This window comes from Poeciliopsis prolifica, unplaced genomic scaffold (genome assembly GCF_027474105.1).
Source record: "Poeciliopsis prolifica strain line A6 unplaced genomic scaffold, Auburn_PproV2 SCAFFOLD047, whole genome shotgun sequence".
NCBI lineage: Eukaryota > Metazoa > Chordata > Actinopteri > Cyprinodontiformes > Poeciliidae > Poeciliopsis > Poeciliopsis prolifica.
This window is the reverse complement of record NW_026562422.1, coordinates 718148-745420: the sequence shown is the minus strand read 5'-3', so window position 1 is coordinate 745420 and position 27273 is coordinate 718148. Positions and strand designations below refer to the sequence as shown.

The following is a 27273-nucleotide window of genomic DNA, read 5'->3' as shown; positions in this document are numbered from 1 at the left end:
ATCCCTACCTGAGTTTACTTTTTTGTATTTGTTTGTAATACATGTTATATACTTTTGAAGGGAGACTTATTTGCAAAGTGAGATCATACTATCTGTATTTTATTGCAGAACAATAAATGCTTTTAATTTGGAAAGATGTAAAAATGCAGCAATACCAGGAACCTTATTCTGAGACAAAAACCTCAAACTGTAGAAAAGTGAGAGGAAAGTCAGGATGTGATGCTGCTGATTCCGTCCCTTCATCCAGCTTCATCCACAGAGCAAGTCTTCTTCTGTTATCCTAGTGTTCTAAAAGGTTTTCTGTGTGTGTGTGTTTTACAACAAGTGTGTGTGTTTTATCCGAGAGGATAAAATATGCCTTTTTGAGTGTGTGTCGGTGAGGATTCATTAAAGGCAGTGTTGGTCCTGAGAGACGAGCTCTGCTGAAACGCCTGCAGGCTTAAATCCACAGAGTTTTCACTTTTTTGTTTATTTCTTCTCTTATTTTTCCAGCTTTTCTCTCTCACATCCTGTCTGTCATATTTTGTGACATTTACTCTGTTGTTGAAATTGATCTTGGTTTTACCAAAAGAATAAAAATAAATCAAAAACCCATTTTGCATCTCTAATTCTTGGCCCAGTCTCCTTTTGTCTTTTCTTATTATCAGTTTGCATTTCATTAACAGTTTTTGAATTTTATTGACTTTAATAACTAGACTAAAATTTGCAGAATCTGCACAGTCAACTGATAACCTTTAGTTTCCATGTTGTTGCTCATTATTTCTAATTTGCATGATGATTAACTAAGGAAATTCTTCATCCCCAGTAGGACTCATTTATGCTTTTTAGAAAAAGTTGTTGCATAATCTCATTTACTTCCTGGAAGTGTAACAATCTATTTTTTTCTGTCAGCATATCTTGCCCTTTTCTCCCCAACAAAACTGTGCATTTTCTCATCTGTCCTTGAGAAGACAGGGATTTTACCCTCTTTTCATTTTCTGCCTGTGAATCTAAAGTTCCTATTTCTCTGCCTTTCTTTCACCCGCTCCCTTTGCTCTGCTGACAAATCTCTCCTTCCTTTACCTTTCGTTTTCTTGTGAAAACTGCAGTTCACCTTCTATATCTTCTTTTCATGTTTCTCTGTTCTTGGAGTGGAAACTAGGACAGACTGACTTTGAGATCTGACCCAAGCTAAGACCGGCTTGTCAGCAGGTAATGATAGAGACTTAGCGAGTGACACCTTCTCACAGAAAGGGATCATCCTGTGTGCTACACTTAAAAAGAAGCCTTTTAAAATTTAGATCCCTGTTCAGAGAACAGCCTATCCCTCCAAAATGCACGTTGATTGATTCTCTAACTCCCTAACTCCTGCAGCAATGGAAAAACCAAAAATAGACGTTCAAATAAATCCCACAAAAAGTAATGCTGTATGTCTTTTTTTTTTTTTTTACCAGCACACTGACATAAACTCTCCATCTATTCATCCAGAAGAATAACTGCCTTTTTCTAGAATACTCATGGAGTTTAGTGACTGGTGCTTTATGTTTTGCTGTGAGATCAGGCAGATCAAACATCATCAGACTGCTCTGAAAAAATATTAATATGCCCTCAGGTCTCAACCTCATGCAGCTTTTCTTCAATAATGCCCAAATGCAATCCGGATTGCCTTAAAAAGTCTGTTAATAAGGTCGGACTGATACACACTGCAAAAATACAGACGATTAACCTAAGTCTAAACACCTCTGTTAAAATGACAGGCTTTGTGATGGTTATAAATGAGACCATTAATGATCATGTCAAAATTTTTTACACCTTCAGTGAGAATTACATCTTGGAGTTTTCATATGTGGGGGCGCTACACCACATAAGGAAACTACACAAAAACATCTGAAGAAAACAAAAGCTTTCAACTTCCTTCTTCATGAAATGTAAATAAAAATTGAATGCCATTAGATTTTCGTGGATTTCTCTTTTGTCATTGATAAAAAATCACAAGTCATTTCTCCCTCTAGCTCTAGAATCGCACATTTGTTCTTGTTAGATCAAATGATCATAATGCCCTGTGCTGTGAAACTGATTAACGTTGATTGTACAGTGCTGATGTGAATGCAATCCAACTCTATCGAGGAAAACGTGTCATCATCTAAAGGAACCAGACTGGAACTTTTATAGGTCCAAATCAGCAAAGAAAGCAAATCAAAATACTGAGTTAGCCCAAGTTCAATGGAAAATCTGACAAAGAAAATCAGTAACCAGTAACATTCTGGGACATTCTGACGACTTTGAAGTCAGAGTCTTAGATTACAGTAGAAGTCTACCACAGACAACTGAATGCTGGAATTCAGTTGAAAGATATTCCAACACAGAGTTAATTTATGGGTCTGTGGGTATGCAACCAGCAGTTTCACCACATGTTAAATTAGTTTTTATAGTTTTTATATTGGTTAATGTATTTATTGTAATTCTGCAGCACTTTGAGATTTACATATTCAGTATCTTGCATTAAAAAAATATTATTATTGTTTCCATCCGTCTGTCCGTCCGTCCATCCATCCATCCATCCATCCATCCATCCATCCCATCCATCCCATCCATCCTCCATCCATCCATCCATCCATCCATCCATCCATCCATCCATCCATCCATCCATCCTCCACCCACCACCCATCCAACCAACCCCAACCACCACCAACCAACCAACCCAACCAACCAACCAACCAACCAACCACCAACACAACCAACCAACCAACCAACCAACCAACCAACCAACCAACCAACCAACCAACCAACCAACCAACACACTCATGCCTACAGGAGTCAATGGGTGAGAGTAATGTGCAATTACTTTCTACAGCCATTTTTTAAGATGAACATTTTTTCTGGCTCCTGTGGCCTTTATTTGAAAGTAAACCTACAGAAAAGGGGCAGAGAAAACGGGGAAGGCATGAGCCACGAGGCACTGAGGATGGGTCTTGAACTCAGGACAATGGCATTGAGGTCTGTAGCCTCTGGGCACGCGGTGCCCTCTCTAATCATTGCGCCACACAATGTGCTTTCTATTACCGTTTTTACTAATGAAGCACACAGAGACAATAGTTACTGTTGGACATAATCTGGTTCACAAACAGACCAGCAGAGGGGATGAAAATACTTTAATTTCTAAGGTGATAGACTTTATCAGTGGGGGCATCATGAGGGCGACAATGGAGTGAGTGCAGGGTCTGTTATTTAGAGCTGTACATGAAGGTCAAAAGATATACTTTATGGTACCTGGTAAAAAATGTAGAATTTCTCCTCCGACTGGAGGAATCTCCATAATTATTACTTATTATGCTCAGGTAAAGACATCAAGTGGACCAGAAGACCTGGCTTGGGTCTTTTTGAGAGTTTAAAAAGAGAAAGGACAAAGGAGATATAAAAGTGATACCTTCCCCAGAAACCATATCTGTCATTATCCAGTCAGGCAGAGAGGTTCATAAGGTCTGCTGAAAAGGTTTAGTTGTTATCTGCTTTAGAACCAGGCTGTAGAGAATCTCTGGCATGCTAATAAATCACCAAATCAAACGGTCCTGGAACAAAAAGCCATCTTTCACAGCAACATCACCAACACTCCACCAGCTGGGCTTGGTTAAAGGGAAAAAAGAAGAGACATGGGCCCCTTCCTGCAACCCCTGTTTCTCAAAGCCGGCTTTTCACAAAGAAATGAATTTTGAAAGAAGCTGAATTAAACGAGCAGCCGGGGTGACTGAAGGTGCTTTATTAGAATATGCTCCTCTAAAACCAAGTCGTTTAAACTGCTGGCAGCCAGCTCGCCTTCCTGACCTCCTGTCCTCACCGCAGTGAAGAATCATCTGCCTCACTACTGCACACCTTTTTTGTGTGTGTTTTACACATTCTAATCTAACCCACCTCATTCTGTCTGACCCTTCAAGGCCAGTGTAAAGTTCTTACCTGATTACCACTCAGAATGTTTGGAGCTCAAAAACTTTGGTAAAAAACATGACAGAAAAGTTTCCTCATGTCACTTCTTTGTGTTGGACATATATCATCCACCCTTGCTCAAAATCTAAAACCCAGGAAGGAAATGTATCAATATTTTGTATCTGCATTCCCCTACAGATGCTGTCCTAAGGCCACTGGGCAGCAGCCAACAGCAGTGAGGGGCTTTATGGGGGTCGAAGGTCAGACTGTGTCTCTAAAGACAGCTGATCTTTTACCCGAGCACAGGGAAGATCCACCACCTAACTCAATTATCTCATCATACAGAACTTTCAGAAATGTATTTAATGTCTTGCTGCATCCAGATGCAGAGGACAAACAACCACACACACAATTATAGTCATGTTTCTGTTTGCACCTCTAATAACTGCCTAAAACTTCTAAAAACTACAAAATGCGTTTTTAAACATAGATATAACACATTCAGGTCATATTAGTTTTTGCATTGAGTAAATTCATTCAATTATTCAGTAAATATTTTTAGCTTCAGTTTTTAAATTTTTTTTACATAATTTTTCACAAATACTAACCAAGAACAAATACTGCATCAATCTAACAACCTAAACAAAGATATAAAATGGTGATTCTTTAAAAATGACCAAAAAAATACAAACAAACAAAAAAAAGCTACAATAGGCAATTATTAAAAATAATAAATGGCTCTCAACACAACATAGTAGCATTTTTAATCTTTGCAGATGTTTTAATTGAGCAATAAATAACAAAACCTGGAGACTATTTTGAAAGCTGTAGCAGAGCACACAGCTTCTAAAAACACCTTTAAGAAACACTTCATGTTCCTCACACGACCCTACTTCAAAAGACCTAAACTATCTCTGGAAGACAAGAAGGAATGGTTTCTCTATGTCACAATAATAAGATACAGGGGCTGGCATATGAAAGAATCTGACAGCTGCTGTCAACATTTGACTACCATCAGGCCAGTTGTCCTTGCTGTGTGCTTGTTATTATTTGGCATTCTGCCTAAACACCCTGACTGCATCAGATGAACCGTGAAACGCTGCGCTGCTCTGAATGCCTCCTCAGCTTTTACTGCCACTGTAAAGATCTGACTTCTGCAACAAACACAGTGCTGCAAATCATCCAGACAGACTCTAAAAGGCACAGCAAACCCACAGCCTGCACATGTGTGTCCATGTCACTGGGTGCATTGTGCCTACTGACAGCCGTAATAAGATTGTAGAGCTGCAGCTGAGAAAAAACTTAGCTAAGATACGAGAGAAGAGCAGAGTCTGTAAGAGGCCTTAAACTTTTAAAAACGGAGACACGGCTGCAATAATATTCCTCCGCCAGGCAGTACAAAGGATATTTACACTTACTGTGGAGCGAGACAAGGCTACTGCTGAAGCTTCGGAGCAGAGGTTTATCAGAACCTTCTGTCTTTTCACTTTCAGAGGGAAAGAGCATATTTAAAACCCCATAACTGTCATGAGGACAGCGGTGTGCTTGTCAACTCTTAGACATACATCCAAGTGTTTTAAAGGGTTAAAATGGCTGTTAACCATGTAAACGGCCGTGCATATGTATAGAGTTATATCAAGTCAGAGGACATTCATACAGACATTTACACACTGATGGTGGTAAGCTACATTCCAGCCCCTGCTGCCACTCAGTTGGTGTCACCAGACCGTATGATCATCATGGCGTGGAATGGAGGTGAATGTTCTGTCCAGGTACACAGCAGCATAGTGATGATGCAGAGCAGCTGTTCAAACTGGAAACCCACCGGTTACAAGAATCCTCCTCAGCCACTGCTATACCATGAGTGCTTGAACTTCTCAGTTGTTTCAAGCAGTCAGTCTTTCCATCAATATACATAGAACTGGAGCTGGGCCTACTGACCGTAAGATCTAAAATATTTTGTGTCATTATTCCTTAAGCCGTCTGCCCTGGATATGAGTTTATTTTTCTGACTGAGCAGGTGTCCTAAACAACAAAAAGCTCTTCATACTCTCAAACCTTTCAGTCCAGTCCCTATATACAATTTTTTTTAGGTTTTATATTGCTGTAGCCAAGCCCTAACCCTAACTCTGGAAAAACCAGCCCCCTTTGTTATACACTTTGCTTATTTTAGAGAGTCTGGACCCTCACCTATCGAGAACAATTGCTTCCTGGAGCCGTGGTAGACTGATGAAGTTTTAAATCTTACCCAATTGCTAATGTTTGACCGTGACGCATGTCTTGATGAAAATTGCCTGGCAGTAAACAATCATTCTCCACTGAGAAGAGCAGTGTCGAGCTAATATTTAGAAGTGTGGCCAACACCGACTGAACGGCTCAGTTCACTTCCTAAGCCTTGTTCTGTTATAAAGGTTTTTGGCTCTATGCATGTCTAAAGTGATGTTTGGTTTAATCATAAGGGTTTATTTGATGTTCAAACAAGTCTATTGCTCAAACTTTACCTTCTTCATTTAACAGTTGGTTGTCAGGTGGTGTATGGGTGGTGGGCATGCTTTGGGCTGACTAAGGCAGGGATGGCCAGCTCCAATCTCCAGGACCGGAGTCCTGAAACTTTTAGATGTTTCTCTGATTCAACACACTGGATGAATAATGAGGACATTAGAATTTAACTGTACAAAGGAGATAATTAAAATGTTTATTTTCAGAAAAACATTTTAAGATCCTTCAGTATGTTGGACCAGGGAGGCAGCTAAGAATTGGAGGACTGATGTGTAATTTCCCTTTTCGCCTTGCTGGGGATCCTTCACTAAATGGAGAGGTGATGCGCTCTTCCTCCCTTTGAACTGAATTCCATAGAGGATTGGCCCCTGGGCTTGGTCTGCATGGTGGAAGACGGTGTGGCTCTTTGGTCTGGCCGCTGCTGCCTTTGTGGGGGCATACAGCGTTCGGTTCTCTGGGGGTGGCAGACTGGCTAGCTGTTTGTTTTTTGTTTTGGGTGATACTTTTTGGCTACAATTCACTCATTATTTACTGTCAGTATAACAATTAACACTGATTTAAGCTGATTCAGTTGCCATGGAAATACTCAAACTTGTTTTTGTTTTGAGGAATGTGTGAAAATGAATTACACAAACAAACACAGCTAAAGCCGTAATAAAGACAGATGTTTTCATGGCTGGGGTGGGACAGAAGTGGTGAAGGTACTCACAGTCCAGGTGACTCTGTCTGATCCCCTCCACGTCTTCCGCATGAATGAACTGGTAGCACCTCTTCCCTACAATGTCCACAGGGGTCAGGTCCATGTAATCACTGATTCTGTAACAAAGCAAACAAGTAGCAAAATGAAACGAGAATGAAGACCTGCAGTTCAGACACTCACAGACACAGAAGCATGTCTGCTGTTTTTATTTTTGAAGCAGATCCTGCTTTGATGTGGATGGTTAAAACATTTATGAACATTTTTTATATATTTTTTGTTTTCTTGTTTGTTCCCTTGAGTATATGCCAAAATATTATGCCAACTTTTGTGTGGCCATTAAAGAATAGTGAGACTATTAAGGAACTGATAAGAATCTTTTACATCTCATAATGTTGAAGCAGTTTCTTGCATTGAGACTGGTTTTAATTTAGAAATAAAAGTCATGCAGTCAAAGAAAACACATGCATTTAATCCTTCATGCTGCTCTCAAAATGAACATTAAGTAGAAAAGGACAAGTAAGACAGAACTGCATTAAAATGAAAAAATCCTGCTTTTCACTGGTTATGCTATGTCATCTTGTTGTACCATTTCATCCACACCACATAACTGAGCTGGTCGCCAGAAAATATTTATAAGAAGAATACCTCAAGATTGAATTATAATTCAGTGATTGACTTGACTGAACCAAGACTGCATACAGAATCAGAGCAGGCAGGCCACATTGCTGTAGTAGTAACTGTGTTTGTATGACCTGCATCCATTCATATTTGTGTACTGTCTATGTCAGTGTGTTTGTGCCAAGATGCACACTTGCAAAAACGTAGAAAGCAGCAAAGGGTGCTTGGACTAGGCTCTGGAAGGCTGCAGCAGGACTCAGGCCATCACCCAAGTACCTGGAGGCGGCATTTTATTAACCGGCTGAACTGAAACTGAATCTTTTTGGCATTAACCAATCGGTACATTTTAGTGTCCTTGTAATTTTGCATGCAACTTGTCTGTAACAGTAATATATCTCCTTATTAATTAAGCCTGTTATGAAGAAGCAAAGCAAACCTCAACTGAGCATAAACTGTTTTGTTGTGTGTGAAACGTGTTGTAGTGAATCCGGGCAGGAGGAACTGGGCTGATCCTGATAACTATGAGATACATAAAGAGGATCCAATGGATTTGGGACTCAGACTCAACAAAAACACATTAATGTCTTTCACAGTCTCTTCCAGAACTCAGTCATATTCTTTTATCTCACCTTTTGATATTTTTAAAATAATTATAAAGCATTATAAACGTGTTATGCATTATCATGTAATGTGTCATGTAAACGTTCCTGACCTGCTTGTCTGTATTGAAATAACTATTCAGATGGGATCAGTGATTGGTTCAAATGCTACATTTTTTTTTCTCAACAAAATGTGTCAGGATGAAATTATTTGGTCCTTCTGTTTCACATTTACAACTCTTGTAAGTTTTTGGAGAAAAAAAAACAAAAAAAGAAATAGAAATGTTTTAAAACACTATAGCACCAAGAACGTGATCCAACTAGTCTCACAAGAAACACATTTCCCATTTAAAACAAATGCTTTATGACTAAGGGACAAGAAACTGGTCAGTCAGGTTCGGGTATGGCTAACACTCATCAACATTAAAAAGATTAACGTGAACAAAAATACCACAGAATGGAGCAGACAATTTCCCGTTTTAGTCAGATTGAGGATGGTTGAGGGCGACTAATGTCTGTACGGCAGATAACAGCCCATTTTGTTCTTTGGAGAAAAAGCATCCTTCCATTTTCTCATTCTCATAGAAACTTATCCTCAAAATTGAGCTGTAATGGAACCGACGCTTGTCTCTTTAACACAGCGGCGATTTCTGTCGCTCCACAGTGAATATCATCATCTGCTGCATTGTATCCACTTTTCCACCCACAAAAAAGCAATCTGTCTACCATCATTTTCCTGCTCTTTTTATTATGAAACATGAAGGAGGCATTTCTTTTTTTTTTATATATTTTGCCTGATATGAATCTTTGCAGTCAAGGCGTTAGCTCCTGCACAAGATCCTGATGGCTATCTGCTTTATCTGGACAGAGCGAAGGCGATAGAACCATCAGAGACATATTTCACTGTTAAACCAGGGAGGATTAGGTCATATTCCTCATGAATACGGAGCTCCAACAAGGCTGACAACTTTTTATTCTTGGAAATAGCCATGAAACATGGATGCAGATACAGTCAAATCATTTTTAGGATAGTTTAAAAACTGACATTGTTACATCTTTAAGTAATCAGAAAGTTTGTCAAAAGACAAAATATAATGTATTTGCATTTTTTTGTATTTACTTATTTCAAGCAGGTTTTAAAAACAAACACGAGAACAAACAACTCAATATTGATGAAAAATTGTAATTAAAATCATGTTCTAATGTTCATATGCCTGTTCAACAGTAGATTATATGACATAGACAAGATGGTTACAAATGAACTAATAAGACAAGAAAACAGTAACAATGATGATTGTAAATAACAACTTGACATAAAGCTAAGGTTCCCTGCACAATGTGAGTGTCATAGCTTTGTATTTTTTGAACTGGTTGATGTTTGGACATTGTTTTAGTTCCATATTCAGTTTGTTTCATTGTTTGACTCCAGATTACAGTGATACAAAATCTTCTCATGTTGCTTTAGCTATAATTAATGTATAATATGAATAATTTGGGAACCGACTTTAATAAAAGAAAACCTGAACACCTGACCTGTGCGACAATTATTGATTTTAAAAGTGATTTAAAATATGAATGTTGTATACATTCAAAAACAAAAAGTATTCATTTATAGTTGATTTGATTCTGACCCAGACTGAGTTCCAGTAGAGTCTGAAGAGGAAGCCAAAGACTCTGGTGATGGTAAAGTGACTTAACATCACCAAAGATGTTTTGTCATAATGTCACTGGAAACATGAATTTAAAGGAGGGATTTGGAGTTTGTATTGCCAACAATGTTTTTTTTCCAGTGATTGTTGTGAAATGTACAATAATTTTTTATACAACATTTGAAAAATGTTAAATAACATTAAATAAAAATTTGATTTTCAAACTGATACTATTATATTCTGAGGGCAGGGCTGGGGTTGCTGTTCAATCACCATAATGTTGATGTTTTTTAAGTTCAGGTTTAGGTTCATTTCAGATTTATACTCTATGTTTGCTGACCACATAACCACATGAACCACATTCACTTTAGCTATTCCTTAACACATGTAAGATACTTTTAGTGTAAAGTGAAGATTGTAAGAACATGTTTCTTAAATAAATAACTCCTCATTGCAGCGTTCCCTGGTGTTGGATGTTTTCCATATTGTGTAAACCAAGGACCAGGTTTCAGGTTTGGGATGACAATTTAATCTCAGTATCTGTCATTATGTCTGAGAGTTGTCCAACTTTGTTCACCGTTCGAACTAGCAATAAAGTTTTTGATTTGAGAGACTTTAACAATATTCATTTTGATTATTTGACTGCATCTCTACATAAGATATGCAGGTCCATCATTAAGTCTAACCCCAAGGTGAGGTCTTGTAAGAAGCATTTGCATTTTCTGTGTTGTGGCAACAATCTCTTATTATGCAAGGATCCTAATCATATCTAGTAAAATAACATTTATGTAATGTATTTGATGTTAAGATTTAGGTCGTAAGCCTAAAGGCATTAATCTGAACAACAACAACAACAAAACAAATCAAGAAAACGGCAGTTACAGCAGGGTTCCATGTCCATGGATGAATAGAAGGCAGCTGTGTTCGCTTGCTTCCACCTTCTTGGACCCCTAATTATGCAGCAGATGTTTGCATCAAGCTACATTATGCAGGGTTTTATATTTTATGTGGCAGTTTTACTGATGAAAGTGACAGGAAAACTTTAGGTCGCAGCTCTGCTGTAATATGTCACCAACACATTCTTCTTTGTGTTTTTTTTTTTACTCTTAATCACTACTCACTCTCTTCATATTGTTTGGCAAAGCAGCTTCTCTCAAATTCAGATCTTAAGGTCAGTATGTACTTTTCATCAAAGGAGGAATCAGTTCTTTCCCAGAGTTGGAAGAAAAGACGACATCATTCTGTTCATGCAACACTTGGTTTGGGTCTTTTTGCAGATTTCTCTGCATGTAAAATCGGGGCAGAACTTCTTTGTGTGATTATTTAGAAACAAGGACTTGCATAAGGACTTCTTTATGGAAAGATGCAGGACCAGCTCCATCTGGAAAAAATCCAGATTAGTTTTTTTCTGGAGGAAAAAAAAATTGCATAAATTTATATGCAAATGTTGTACATGTTTAAATGTATCCTATTCAGCTGCACATTTCAATCGGCTGTCATCGTTTTTCTCATGCAGTAAATTTGCCATTTCTGTACCGAGTCTGATTCTTACAGAATTAGATACTCACATATTCACCTTTGTCTGAATACAGGAGCTTTCATTCTTTGCTCCTCACATAAATTTCCCTACTATCAAACAATGAAGGATATTTCTATTCTATTGTATTGCATCTTAAAAAATCCATATAAGTCAAGTTTTCTTTATTTGTTTGCATGACAGCCCAGCAGTGTGACAGCTGAGTGTCCCACAGTTTTTTACTACAGGTAGTAAAAATGACTCCATTGGTTGTTCTTGTAACAACCAACGAGAACAACCAATAAATTACACATATTCCTAAAGAGGAGCTCCTGAAGAGAGACACCTTACTAAAAAAGATGAAATATGACATAAACAATATCCAATTTATTTGAGTTAAAGAGAGCAAAAATTCTGCAGGGGGTAAAACTCTTTATGGTCCTGCTGTTAATATATATGGAAACACTATAGAAATTGATCTGAAAAGGCTAGATGCATTTGTTCTGATCCATTACATTTTTTTTTATGTTATTCTCTGACACAAACAAAAGAATCCCTGAGGCTAATATTTTTCTCCCCTACCTGTTCTCACAGTAGACGATCTTGAGATCCATGTTGACTCTGGTGACAAACATTTGGCAGTCAATGCGAACCTCATTAATTGTGGGCGGTGGGAGGGCGTGAGCTACCACCACCATTCCCATTATCTGATTAGGCACCGAGCGGCTGTGCGTCAGAGCCATCCTGATCCGCAGACGCCCTGTGATGTGGATCACCTGACAGGGAAAACACAGCAGGTCACAGTCAGAGGGCGTGACAGCTTTGGATGTGGACATGGATGGTTCCAACATTTGTTACTTTAAATGCTGGAGAGAGAGAATCCACGTGAACCTGACAGCGAAACATTGAAAAGAGCAAAAAATTAAAAAAAGAACATTTTAAACACGTCTTGTTTTTAAAACGACCTGGAACAGAGTCAACTAGCAAGCACAGCTTTTTAAAGAGACTTTTCTCTCACTTTTTTCTTTAATGTTGGCACACATTAAAGAACACATGAACAGGTTTCAGCAGAAATGTTCTCTGCCTCATACTTTACAAAAGAGATGTCATTTCTCCTGCAAAGAAATTCAGTTAAATGCAATAGCAGTTACAGCAGGGTAAGTGCTGTATGGCTTCAATCGCCCATGGAAACACTTTACATGTACCATTCTCAGTATGTGTTTCACACTGGACAACTATTGGTGGTACATGACCTTCTACATCTGCCTAAATAATCATTAGCTTCTGTGTAATTAAATGTCTACTGCAAATATGACAACAGACTTTCAAGATTCACAAACTATTATTTGTAGAAAGTGAGATTGGAGTTCTATTAAGACACTAAGTCTGCTTGGGTCTCCAAATTTTTGGAGACCCAAGATTGCAGATTTTATTATGAAGCAAATCCTATATTTGAAAAAAAAAAAAAAAATGCAGATTGGGAAGCCAAAATACTTCCCAAGCTGCACAGTACTAAGCAGCTATGTGGTTCGCTTTGCAAAGCAGCCAATTGAGCAGTGCCATTCATTTGCCTCGCCATTGATTTGTTAAGAACAGAGAAAAGAAAGACTGTGAATGTGAGCTTCAGGAGAGGAGGTGGTTTGTCACTGATCACATTAATGCATATGAAGGTATATATTGTGTATGAACTATTAACCTATGTTAATAATAATGCCTATGCATTTAGATGTATTTCGAGAAGGTGTCTCAGGTAATTGCAGATTTTCTTCTCATTCCAATATCACTACCAAGATCCACAAACATGTCTAAGAATTTTAATGTTCACCTTAAGAAAGAAATCATGTTATCTCCAGTGATTGTAAGCATAGTTTGGGCTTATTCTCTTACTTTATATCCTGAGGACTTGATGTGCACACCTCTCTTTGTTAGAGTGGACTTCATCCGGATGAAGAAGGATCGTTCCAGAGAGTTATCAGGAGACAGGAGGCTGGGACTGCTGGACTCCACTGCACAACGAACAACACAAAGACAAGCAAAAGGAAATGAGCTAACTGCTGTTGACAGCTCTGGTGGGTTTAGGTTTAATGTTCCTCACAGTCTGACCAATATGGTTCCTGTCCTGAAGTCAGTGGTCGTTCCGATGCATAGCATAACTTAAGTTTGACAATGTTTCGGTGTTTCTATGGAGCAGAGGCGAGTGTCTGCAAGTTTTATTACAAACAATGTTGACTTGATTCAAGACTTTGTCACCCAAAAAGGTGAAGGTTTTGTTGCATTCTGTTCACTGCCTTCTGATTAGTTTTGGTTTCCATCAACTTTTTTTGTGGTCTAATATTTGTTTTGGCCTTAGTCCCAGAAAAAATAAAAAAATAAAAAACAAAGCAAACAAACAAACAAAAAACACCTCAAGTAAAACAAATAAGTCCAATTCATTCAATTTAATGTGACGGCAGTTTAAACAAGCACCTCCTCGACACAACTTATTCCATTAAAGTAAAAACATCACTCTCTGTTTCTATTTCCACTATTTACAAAATATCGTACAATTTTTCACTTTTCAAAAATGCGGAATCAGAGTTATTATCTTCTGAAAATAGTAGTACATACTTGGGAGAAGGAATAATAAAACAGAAAAAAGAAAACCACTAACAACAAAAAACAAAGATTATGTTTTTTTCCTTTCTGCCAGCTGGTGGATGAATGGCATTTCTGACAGGCTGAATTCTCTAACTTGACCAGTAGATGTCAGTGATAGTTGCAGTTCTTCAGTCTAAGTGCATTTGATGAGAAAACTTAATGTTATCCTGGCTCTTGAAGTCTTCTGAATCATTATTTCAATTTCACTTCAAGAGTTTATTCCACTTTATTTGATCAACATAAAAAACAAAAAACTGGATGAACAGTGCATGCTGGAAAATCTTATTAATTCTTCCAAAACAAATTTATGATCAATTTGTCAGTGGTCATAATGAAGATACAGATATTTTACTTTATTATTTACTGCGTAAATGACAAGTAGTGATTTTATTGTAAGAAATTAAGCTGATGTTTTACCTGGTTTCAAAAATCCAGAAGTTACATCAGAAACATGTTTGTGAAATAAACAAATATAGCATTTCTGTCAGGCAGATTTATTGGATAACTACAACTGCTATTAAACCATATAAGCTTGATGCCTTTTATTACATTCAAGCTGAAAAAAATGTCACAACACATCTGAAAACATAGATGTGTTGTGACTCAGAAATAAGTTCCACGTGTTTGTTAGAGCAGAGCATGAACTCTACAGACGTTACGCCTTCATCAACACGTAATCTCTGCAGGTAGAAATACAACATCAGATCACCAAGATGCAGGATCTGTGAGTCTGCTGCTTGTCCTCAACAGCCAGCATGGATCCACTGAATAAATAGATGAAGAACATTTTACACATGCAAGCAAGCACACAGACACGCAGCCAAGTCTCTGGTGGATGCACTGGTTGATCACTGCTGATACATGTTGACAACGTCTAATCTGAAAAATTGAAAGAAATGAATTAATATGCAAATTCATCCTTTATAATATAAATGTCCTTGAAACAGAGAGGGGGTGGTGACAGAGAGAGAAAGGCAGTGGGAAGAGGTGGAGGGAAGGGGCAGCGGCAGTAATGGAAGGGAAGGAAGAAAAGATGGGAAAATCTGACATGTACAAAAAATACACGAAAAATAAACTTAATAAATAAACTTGATGGACGAGTGTATTAAGACATGAAGAAAGGCAAACAAAAGAGAAAGAGGTAAAAAAAATTAAAGCTAAAGTAATGATTCGCAAAACACTGAATGCAAACAATTGTGTACTGCTCCTGCAGTACACAAAGAGATTGAGAGGAAGGAAAAAGTAAAGCCGAATGAAAGAGAGATATTAATAATGAAGAAGAAAAATAAAAATTATGAAATTTACCAGAGGAGGAAACAACTCTTTCTCTGCACCACAGTTTCCTCTGCTGCTTCTCTTCTAAACACCATCGGCCAGTTAGCTGTCAGTGCTTCAGGACAGTAAGGGACCATCAGATGGAGGGACAATGTCCCCATCATACTATGGTGTATTTAACTTCACTTTCTACGGTGTAAAACTTTAGGTATGTATATATGTGCCAAAGTAACATGCATAATGTGACATCCAGCTATCCCAAACAGCTCCAGCTGGTTAACATTTTTTATGTATATGTCATAAAGTGGTGTAGTGGAGGTGGTGAGGCAGATGCTGGAGGCCCAGGTAAGGTGAGTGGTAAAAGTTTAATAACATAAATAGTCCAGAAAACACAGTCAACCACACAAGTCCGCGGCCAGGCAGCACATCTGAGCGGAAGCCAGGGCTCACACCGGTAGGAACATGTCAAACAGGCGGACAGCACAAACGACAAGAACGTCAAACAACGACAAGGACCCGACCAGGAACAAAGGACACAGGTGGGATTAAATACACAGAGGGTAATCAGGGGAACAAGACACACCTGGGAGCAATCAAGGGGAAGACAGGACAACGAGGAGACTAGGACACAGAAAACTCAAATAAACAGAACAGAAACACACGAAACACAACAGTATATTGACAAAAGTATAAGCAACTCAGCCTGATAATTGTCTCAGCGGTGGGCTAATTAAACATTGTCTTAAAAGGGCCATATTATCTATAATCTAGGCACATAGAGAGATTTTTTAAACATAATCCAGTAACTATGTAATAGAAATGTAGTATATATCAAAATGAGACAGACACTGAAATGGGGTTGTTGTCTCTTTAAGAAGCTCCTGCTCTTTCTGACTGCACCTTCAGCTCGTCATCACACCAACGACTCTCCATTATGCCATTTACAGCTGTCCTTTTGTGTTAAAGTGTTTTTCAGCCTTCATTTGACAGAGATGAGACAGGAAAGTGGGTTATGAGTGAGTAGGAACACACTGCAATGGTCATCAGGCGGGACTCAAACCTGCAATGGCCTGGTAGAGGACTGAGGCCACCGGATGTGGATTTGGTGTTTTACCCATGAGCCATCACTGCGACCCTGCAACTGTTCTTAAGGAGGTTACCCACAATTCCTTAGCATATTAGACGACTGAAGTGGTTTACAAGGCCTTGTCTTCAGAGTAATTCAAGTAATAATGATTTGACCACCAGGGTGCGCTCACAGGCCTGCATTTTGTGGCTGTTATTAAGAATGAGAGAACTTGGCAGTTCACAAAATGTAATTTCTCCACATTTCGATGTATGTGAAAAGACAAGAAATAATATGACAGCAAATTACATCACTAAATCAAATCATAAATGAAGCACTCACTGTCCTCCTTTTTCTGTCTTTTGTCAATAACTTTGTGTTTTCTCATGAAAATTCAGTTAGCACACACGTTCATTCATTTGCACACTCTTACATGAGAGTCTGCTTGTCTGAAACTGAACAACTTCTACATACATTAGGTAAAGAGAGAAGTCTGACATAAAGTCAGACAAAAAAAAAACTAGGTGCAAAGACAGAGGATGAGAAGAGTTAGAGGAAAACAGGAGGAATTAAAAAAAACAAGAGGGAAGGAGAAGATCATGTGGGGATTCAGAGGTGTTTTCTCATTCTGCTTGCCTGGTTTGTGTTACCGTGGGGACAACGTTCCTACAAGACAAAGATTAGTGCTACAAAGGCAGCAGGTGGCTGCCGGCTCCACCGCTGCCCGACTCTGGGACTTAATTATCTGTGGCACTGAAACTTTCCCTCGTTTGAAGGACAAATGATTAATTAAAAAGAACAACTCACCTACGCCTCTCATCTGTGGACAATACCCAGTGCAGAGGGTTTCTTTGCATATGTGAATGCGATTGCAGGGATGTCTCAATGGGACTGCGTATCATTGTCAGACAGTCTAATAATGCTGCTTGGTTCAGGGAGCCCATTGAGTCAGACTGATAACTAGCTAACGAGCTAACGTGATGGAGGAGCAGCAGTGCGATACAAAAGCCACCAATAGCAAGGTCACCACAACCTCCTCCAGCGGCTGCCATCACTACTGCAGTGCAACACGGCTCCTACACACTAAGGCAGAGTGGGGAAAACACAAATATAATTGGCTTGACAAGAGGACTATAATACAGCAGATAAGGCAGACACATGTAGCGCATTAATGAGTCATTTAGTAAATTTCAGTGGCCCAAAGCAAATGGAAGAAGAGAGAACAAACACTGAGAATCCTGAAGGGCACAAACAAAACCATTACATACCTTCATCCTTTCATCCTCACACTTTCCCATTGTTGTGTCTCCATTTCCTTTGGAGATCACTTCTGGGCCTAAATGGTGACAACTGGTTGTTCACTATGCAGTACAAGGTATGTACTCAACATATTGTAAATGTGGAAGGTAACAGAACATGTTTCATTTTCATAAGCATTCAATTATATTCTGTGTAAAGTACAATCCAGCAAAAGCAAACTCAGTAAAAACAGTTTTAAAAGCAGCTTTGTTTGGGAGCAAAATTTAATCTAGACTACTCATGCATTAAAGTTAAACAGTATGTTATGGGGTCATTTACACAACTGTTTTGTTGGCACACACAGCCATGTCCAGGTTCAGAAAAAGTGTTCAACATTATAAATGTAAATATACTGTATATACATATATTTTCAAATAGATCTAGACAGCAAAAATACACAACCAAAATGCCCATTTTCCAATAGTCTTTTCAATAGTATTGATAGAAAATGAAAATCAATTTTTGAGGTTAATTCCACCACCATTTCCAGACATGACTCCTGTCTAAGTGCTTGCTTGTTACAGGCCAGAATCAACATTTTCCAACAATTTCACTGCTGCACTGTATGTCCCCAGAACGAATATTCTGGTGTCTTATGAGGGAAACACTGAGAAAGCAAAGGGACAGAAATAGTTCAGACATGTTTAGTGTTATGAAAACTAGAACTGGTGCTGAGAAACAGTTTGTAAAAAAAACCCTCATCATTACACTGCAATCAGTGAGTAAGTCCAAAATGTCTGCATTTACTAGACCATGATGCCATGATGGCCCTCATTTATGTGGCTGAGGTAAACACATGAATAGTAGAATAATAATGTGCAGCAAAACAATATACAACGTCCATATATAATAAAATTATATATATATGGATGGATGGATATCCAAACATTCATCCATTATCTGTTCACCCTTATCCCTATTGGGGTCGGGAGGTGCTGGTGCCTCTCCAGCTGCGTTCCGGGCGAGCGGCGGGGTCACCCTGGACAGGTCGCCAGTCTGTCGCAGGGCAACACAGAAACAAATAGGACAAACAACACACACCTAGAGACCAAGGGAGGAAGCCGGAGTACCCGGAGAGAACCCATGCAGGCACAGGGAGAACATGCAAACTCCGTGCAAAAAGACCCCGGGCCGGGAATCGAACCCAGGACCTTCTTGCTGCCAACTGCACCACTGTGCAGCCCTAAAACTACGATTTCCTTTTAATACACCCAGTATTACATTGGTTGAGCATTTCAACCACTGTTATTTGGTTGAAATAACAGAATCCTTCATAGAATCCTTCTTATTTCTCTTGTCATTTTCTTAGTCATAATTCAAAAGTTTTAGTGAGTGGAAAGAGAGAAATGTTTGACCAAAGTACTGCAGCTCCCCTACTTTCATATTTACCTTTAGGGAGTCCAGTAAAAAGAATCTGATCTAAAATAACCAAAATATGAAGCACACACACATAACCAAAATATGAAGCACACACACACACACACACCCGCACACACATGCAGAAATCCCCCAGCTAGCATATAAAGCCATGCTCAAATCATTCTTGTCCCACAAAGCTTGGATTGTGAGTGAAAGTTTGTGTATGTAAACACTCTGTAACTGTCACATTGCTGCCTCTCTCTCCCTATCGCCTCTATGGCTGTAATTGAATTGCTACTGTCAGGGGATGGGGGGCTGCTGGGTGAGACCTGCCTTATGAATAGAATGTGTTTTCTATCAGGAGGAATTTGACAAATTGAGTCAGGGAGGGAGACGAAAGAGGAGAAGGCAGAGGGAGAGTTAGCAAACGTAAGAGAACTTTAAAACATCAGAGACGAAAACAATCAGTGAGAGAAACTCAGAAAGAAAGACAACGTGAGAGTATATAAGAATAAAAGTGAGAACAATTTGAGGTCTTATCTTAAAACCAGGACAAAGGTTGCATAAACATTCATAAATAGAATAGAGTTAGACATGTACTGGAATATGAAGCAATTCACATACTCCCTTTTCACAGGAAACTCTGCTCATATGTGTATATGTGTGTGTGGCCTTACATCTGATACAGTGTAAGGACCATTTTCCTAACTCATACTACGTTGTGGGACAGACTGCTGGCCAAAAAGCCCAGACTCTGTGAAACAAAGTGCTGTTTTTGGGTCAGGGGTTAGGTTTGAATGAGGTTAGGTCAGGTTTAGGTTAGTCATGTACTGGTAATGGTTAGGTTTAGGGAAGGGTCAGGGGTAGGCTATAGAAATCAATAAAAAATGAATGGAAGTCAATGCAAAGTCCTTGTGAAGATAGCAGTGTGTGTGTGTGTGTGTGTGTGTTTTAAGGTAGATTTCTTCAAAGCCTTTTCCCACATTGCAAAAGCATGGGAACTAAATGTAAAGAAGCTAAAATCCCTTGTCTTTCCCAACCCACTTCCTCTTCACCTTTGTCTTTCTTCCTGTCTTTTCGCTCCATTAATCTCTGGATGCTCCTCTATCCTCATTCTTGCCCCCGCTTTGCTGCACTGATGAAAAAAAGAGACTTACATCGACAGTCTTATCAAGACAATGAGCTCAAATCAAACAGAGCTCTAATAGTCTGGAGACATCGTGATCCTGCCTTTGTCTAACTTTTCTTTCTTTTCATCCACATCTTCCTGCGGCTGAACTGCCTCCCCCTTCCTAGTCTTGGTGTAATGGGACTCCAGGACTTCTCTCAAGTTATTGAACGGGAGGGACAATGGGGGCACTACTCTGTGATGGGGCAGCTTGCCCACACATTTTATTTCAGATTTGGTCTTTTTTTCTTTATTTAATGCAGTTTTGAGACAACTGCACCTGTTCTCTTCCACTAATCCCAGAGCACATCATGGGAATGGTCATGAAGTGGAGCCAAGGCCTTTGGCCACCTCTGCAGCTTCACTACAAAACAGCTGACAATACAAATGTAACAATCTACCTTTTTCACTTCAAGAAAATATTTTATGTCTTTAGTGAATTATTTGTAAAATTTGGATGTTGTGCTCTGAACTGGTGCAGATCAGTTGCTGGCCACGCCTGAGTGAGCAATGCTCCCATTCTGGCCACCCTATGGAAATCTTCTGGCTCCCACTATAAGGGAGCAACAGATCAAGAAGGCAACTCTGTGCATTCATCTCCACAGCAACAACCCCTAACTCTAAGGCGGAGTCCAGTTCCCGTCTGGAGGAAGCTCCTCTTGGCCACTTTTATCCAGGATCTCATTCTTTCAGTCCTGATCTATGTCTCATCATGACTGTGGGTTAGTCTCAGAACATTGACGAACTGCTAACTCCTGAGCTTTGCTTTGTGACTCTGCTCTTTCTTTATCACAAAATATGGGCATAGTACCCGCACTACTGCAGATGCACTTCGAATCTGTCTGTTCAGCTTCTGTTTTTTCCTATCATCACGTGTAAACAAGACATCAAGATACTTCAGTTTCTCCACTTGAGAATGATACTGATTCTCAACTCCTACAACTTCACCCACTGATATAAAATATAATAATATTAAAATGAATCGATAAGAAAACAAAGAATGAAACAAGAGAAGTGGACTATCTAAGTATGCAGTAAACCAGAAAGAGATGATAGAAAGAGAGTGAAGGGAAAAAGACAAGAGGGAGATAGCAGGAATGTTAAAGATTGCTTGTTTCCGATGAGTTGGATAATTAAATTAGCAACCCATGTTTGTTTTCAGAAAGATTAAAGGTTAAAACGACACAAATTCGTAGCGGAAAAATAATAAGCAACTGTTTTTATACGCAACCTGCACAAATACTGCCCCAGACAGAAACGTGACTAAGGCAAAGTTCCTGTAAGACTGAAAACAGAGGGGGAGGAGCTAAGCAAACAATTATTTTAATTGAAAAACCAACTAACACCTGAGGAAAATGCAACCTTTGATTTTAGCAATCTTTGCTGCATATGAATCAAACTGACTCTTGAATTTTGGAAATCTGAATCGATACCCAGCACTAATTGGGAGTTTGAATCAAAGAGGATCAACAGTTTCTAGAAACACTCAGGGTCTGAATGTCTGGCACCACCAACCATGACATGCTTTCATGACCACTTTGATATTTAATTTGAACTAAAAAAAAAAGACATTATTGTTAAATAGTCGGCTGGATTAATGTTTCTGTCCAGAAATGGGTCTTTTACAGGCATTATTTCAAATAGCCTATAAACTTTATGAAAGATACCTGCTTTGTGATAATGGCCTGCTAATAATTTTCATTCTATCACACAGCATACATACAGCTATAAAAAGACTTAGGAGAGTATCAAATATTAACTATAAAGATAAGAAAAGTCAATCATAGTAGTTTACAAAAATGTAATAGTTAAATTTTACTTTTAGCTATATCTAGATGACTAGATATGGTTAGTCTATAGATGACTAACTGTGATTAAAGTAAACTAATCAGAATCTAATGACATTTGCTATCTGATTTGCTGAACGTTACTGAATCAGAATGTCCTGATTTGATAACTGAAGATATTGGTTTAGTCACATGTTATTCTCAATTGTCATAATAGTTTCCAAATGTCTGTCTGTTATGAGCTTATGCATTTATATATTTCTTCAGTGTAAGGCACTGCAATACATTTGTTTGGATCCAAATTTAACTAACTTAGGGTAAAATTAAAACTGCTAGCAGGTTCTTAGCCCTGATCCAGTCTTTGTGTATGAAGGTTGGCTGCTATGATCAACTAAAATCTATAAATACCACTGTGGTTGGATGGACTTAAAATATGTATTTCTTTTTTCACAATTTTGATGGCAAACCAGTTCATACTTGATTTTTCTTTTTAATATGGAAGGTTGAATGAGATTAGTAAAAAGAACAAAATAATTAATTTAAATTATTTTAGCCAGAAAATAACAGAATTTCTACTTAGTTGTTGATTAAAATACAACACATCCATGAATACATTTAATTTGAGCAAATTTTAATCATCCTTTCGGTGGTTTTCGACTCACTGGACATCACTGTTTTTATGTCACATTCTGGAATAAATTTATTTTTCATCTCCACTGTTCCGCGCTCTGTTTCTGAGACCTTTTGTCAGCATTTCATCTCTTTCATTCTTTTTCATCTAATTCCTCTGTTCCTGTTAGCTGTACCTTGATAAATCCGACAGAACATGTGAAGAAGGCAGAAGAAGCACGAGAAGGGAAACAGCATGTAGAGAAAGAAAAACAACAGAGAAGTTGAGGATCACAGTGCACTTGGCTGCAGAATATAGAAAGACAGATGGATGAACTGAACAGCTTAGCATCCATAATCAGAGTAAGGCGTGAGCAGGAATAGAAGCGGCAGCCGTGTTCATTGAGCTACTAACTGGTTTTACAAACACGTCTGTGAGGAGCTGCAGCAGCAACTATGACTTATTGTTGATCAGATGGAACAGATGCACACATATTGTGTAACATGATAACTAGATCCACAGGTTTAATGGAGGTCAGCTTCCAGTGGTTAAGAGAATATCTGCAGCACATGGAACTTTTTTCAGGATCTGATGACCTTGACTGTTGACTGGTTTGCTGAAATATTGTGTTAAAAACCAATTGTTTTCTGATTGTTTACTGACAAAGATTACAATCTTATATTTTTGGCTAAGAGTTATGGACATGTCTAGCTGGTCTTAAAGCATATTTCTGGAGTCTTAGCCTCGGTTAAAAAAATTGAATCAAGACAACTGCAGGATTCATAAATAATTAATTGTAATTCATGGCATTTCAATAGAAATCTATATATTGACAAAATAAATATTTTCAATTCAAACCCTTATTTGCTGCTAAATTATTGAGCAAGTAGATATAATCAGGTTATTCAAATTCTTCAACCATCACATAGGAACAAAGTGATATTCTGCCCTTTCATATTTCCAGAGTTTCCTGAAGTTCTGATCATTCATGGACCTTCTTCAGAAATGTGGACTATGGACACTAACATTAGTGTGTGGGACGTCTGTGCTGCTGCAACATATTTTACATTGAGATGCTATTTCAGGCTTGAATTGCTTCACCGATAGGCTAAGTCCTTCAACACAACTTGAACGCAACAGTTTTTTCCAGCGTTGCGTCAGATCGGTTTTTGAAGCAGAAATGAAACCCCAGAGGTGGCTTTGTCTTTCATGGATGGAGTTTGCCAATAAAGACTCCATCTGATAAATTTGATAAAGCTTGTGCATCAGATTTACGGGTGGGTATACCAGAAACACAATACAAAGGTTCCACTCAGAGCTTTTGTATGTAAAAAAAGAAAATGTGATTAGTGTTAAAATTCTTAAAGTGAAAACCGATGGAATCAATTAATGAAAATTAATGGTTTAAAGTCTCAGCCCTAACAAGTCTTATAACTTCAACCACTCTCAGAAAGCCCAAAATTTTCTTACATTTTTTTTTTACAAAGAATTCTAAAAACAAAAAAAAATCAGACCAATATAAAATCATAGCAAATAAATAAACAAGTAAAAAGTTCTGCAATTACAGAAAAAAATGATCTATTTCCATTAACTTGGCTTAAGATGTAGGATTTTTAGTTAAAGTTGGTAAAATATCAAAAACTATTTTAAATTCCCATTTCACATGTAGTTTTTCTCTGTGGAGGTTTGCATAATAATGTTGAGGCCTGCAGGCATTGCAGGTCATGTAAATGTTTAAATAATAACTGGTAAGATCTATTCTTCCTAATTGCAGTCTTTCTGTTTTGCCTTCTGTATTGTTTTTAAGTCCTAAGCATTTACTGCCCAGTTTACATGCAACACACTGCTAACACTGAGGTCTGAGACTGAACTGGAAAGAAGAAGGCACACATGAACACGCCTCAAACTTCAGCTCAAATTAAAAATTTCAGTCTCGGAACTAGCAGAGTTCCTGTGTTATCGCTGTGGTGACAGACAGATAGCAGCGAGTAGAGCTTTATTTGCCATGCGGTGCTGTCCTGTCCTCTGCTGTCGTTATCTGAACAGCTCCGGCTTCCATTGTAAACAGCCCCATCCTCGTTAAGAAGCCTAATTAGAAAACCCTAATAATAATGGCTTTTGATTGGCCATTGTGTACTCCAGATTGCAGTTTGAGGGTGGACAGTTTGATAGAACTTAACCAAATGGATAATTTTGTTTTAGCATTAATCCTCTACCTCACAGAAGTTCTTTGTTTGGCTCGAGTGGTTTCATTGCTTTTCTGAAAAAACATTCATGATACAAATTTAATTACTTCCAGCACTTTCAGAATTATGACTAATTCTATCAGTATATGTGCAGTTGAGAAGATTTGGTGTAGGAATATTATTTAGAAGGTCAAAAACCAAAGATGAACCTTTTGAATTAAATTTTCAAGAAAAATCTGTATCAAAGGTGGAACCATAGCAAACCCTCCATGTGTACAAAATGATTTTCAGATTTTTTTACTGTCAGAGTTTCACTGTGTGGACAATAGGCTGTTCAGTCTGATCAGTAAATAGTAATGATTATTATTTATTGGTGAGACTGAAATGAGTGAGGATTAATGAAAACTGCAACCTCTGTAATTCAAACGTGAGAAACAAAACAAGGATTGATAAATAACAGTGAGTCATCAAGTGATGCGCAAGTCAAACTTCAGATCTGTGTACAGACAGTAATATTCAATACAGTAAATATTTAAAACTTTCTGTTTTAAATATTTACAGAAATAAATCAATCAAGTTTAAAATGAATTTTAAACTTGATTCAATTGTTATGACATTATTACAAATTATGACTCTACAATGCTGGCTGGTTATCCTGGCCTGAGAACAACTTCCTCACTCTTGTCTTGTTTCTAAAGGCAGCAAGCATGAAGTCTGAATTGCTGAAGTGAAATTAATGAAAAGTTCCACCTTTTTATTAATTTTGTATCAAATTTATATCAGACATAAAGTCTTATTGATTTGACTTAAATCATGAGTTACAGATTACTGAAAACTATACCTTCCTAATTGATACTATTTTCTTCCAACAGTGGTAACACACACATCCTAAGTATGTAACAATACATATGTATTTAGTGATAATTATCATTTTTATAGGTTTTTAACGTTGATGCAATAAAACAATTTTTGATATAATGCAGATTGTTGGTACAATCTTTTCTAGAGTAGCTGTGTGAGATAAATGATTCATTGTGTGCTCCTGCAGAACGTTGTGACTCCGGCTTTGCAGGCCTAGAGTTGGCCACAAGGTATGGAGTAAAAACCAATTTGTTTGAGATCAAGACCAAAACCAAGACCAGACTTTTTGAGACCAGGACAAGGGTCAAATGTTTCGACCTTGAATAAATATTTCAGGACATTGTTTTCTGTACATCACAAAATGCAAAACCTAATTTAAAAAAATGCTAATTACTCAACCATTACCAGTTTAATATTAGTTTTAATCCACCCAGGCTCGGAAATTGCCTCACAGAGGGAATTCCCAAAACCATCAGAGCCAGTAAAATCCATGGCCATAAAACAACAAAGGTAAGACTGAATCATCCATTTTAAATAAAACCAAAAGGAATAATATTGATACTAAAGATAAAATTGCAACTCAAAATATTATCGCTGACAGAAATAAATTTAAATTAAAAATTGCAAACTGAAACACTTAAAACTCTAAATGTGTAAAACAACTTATTTTGCTGACACCTTTTAGTGCCCCTAACACGAATTGAATATGCTGCACTTTGTTCTTGTATTAACCTGTTAGTGCCAGAGCAGTTTCTTGTTTTATTTTTTTTAAGTACACTTTATATATGACAGTTTAAAGCATTTGAGATGTTTTTTTTAATGCTATCTGGGAACTACAGATGTAAAGCTACTGAAATTAATCATTACTCAATTAATTAGAGTAAAATTTGGGCATAAAAATATGTTAAAACATATAAATATGTTTTATAAAATTAACATTTATATATAAGACTAAGTTAAACCAATATCAAATATTTGACTTTTGTCTTGTTTGGAATCCAAAGCACATATTCAGAGCAAATGTAAACTTATTTAACTAAACACTAATGCACATCGACACACACACACACACACACACACACACACACACCCCCCCCCCCCCCAACCACACACACTCACAAGCCTCACTTAGTTTGTCCTTGAGCAGCAGCAACAGCAGCTGATGGTTGCTCTAAATGATATTAAAAGTAGGTTCTTGTAAACTTGGATAATTATGATAAATGTGAGTGATTATGATGAATTATTCCCCTCCATTGTGCTAATGGTGTAATTAGCAACAATAATCAAAGACTTGTGATGTTGAAATAAGGCAATGCTGTGGACAATTAGACGGCCCAGAGCTAATAACAGGGAACTTATGGTTTTTTATTTTTTTTATTTTTTTGAGGTCAGATATAATGTCATTCCTGGAAGTCTTTGAAATGTTTTTTTTTTTCTTTTATTGTTTTTGTGTTTCCTGATAAAATTATAACATGGTGAACCCACAGCTGATTCTGCATTGTCATTCAACTCTAAATCACACCTGTGATTTAACCTGATCAGGG

At 37.9% G+C, this 27273-nt stretch overlaps 1 protein-coding gene across 3 annotated transcripts in view; it reads right to left on the bottom strand.

The window, feature by feature from the left end:
• The window catches only part of LOC129377323 (neuronal PAS domain-containing protein 3), a 238672-nt gene that overhangs the window by 12728 nt on the left and 198671 nt on the right, over positions 1-27273 (bottom strand). For all 3 annotated transcript variants that reach the window (XM_055057195.1, XM_055057196.1, XM_055057198.1), the window contains 3 exons: positions 13369-13487; positions 12064-12257; positions 7109-7215 (listed from right to left, as the gene is read on the bottom strand). In XM_055057195.1, the coding sequence (XP_054913170.1) occupies positions 7109-7215; positions 12064-12257; positions 13369-13487 (420 nt within the window). The remainder of the gene's footprint in view (positions 1-7108; positions 7216-12063; positions 12258-13368; positions 13488-27273) is intronic.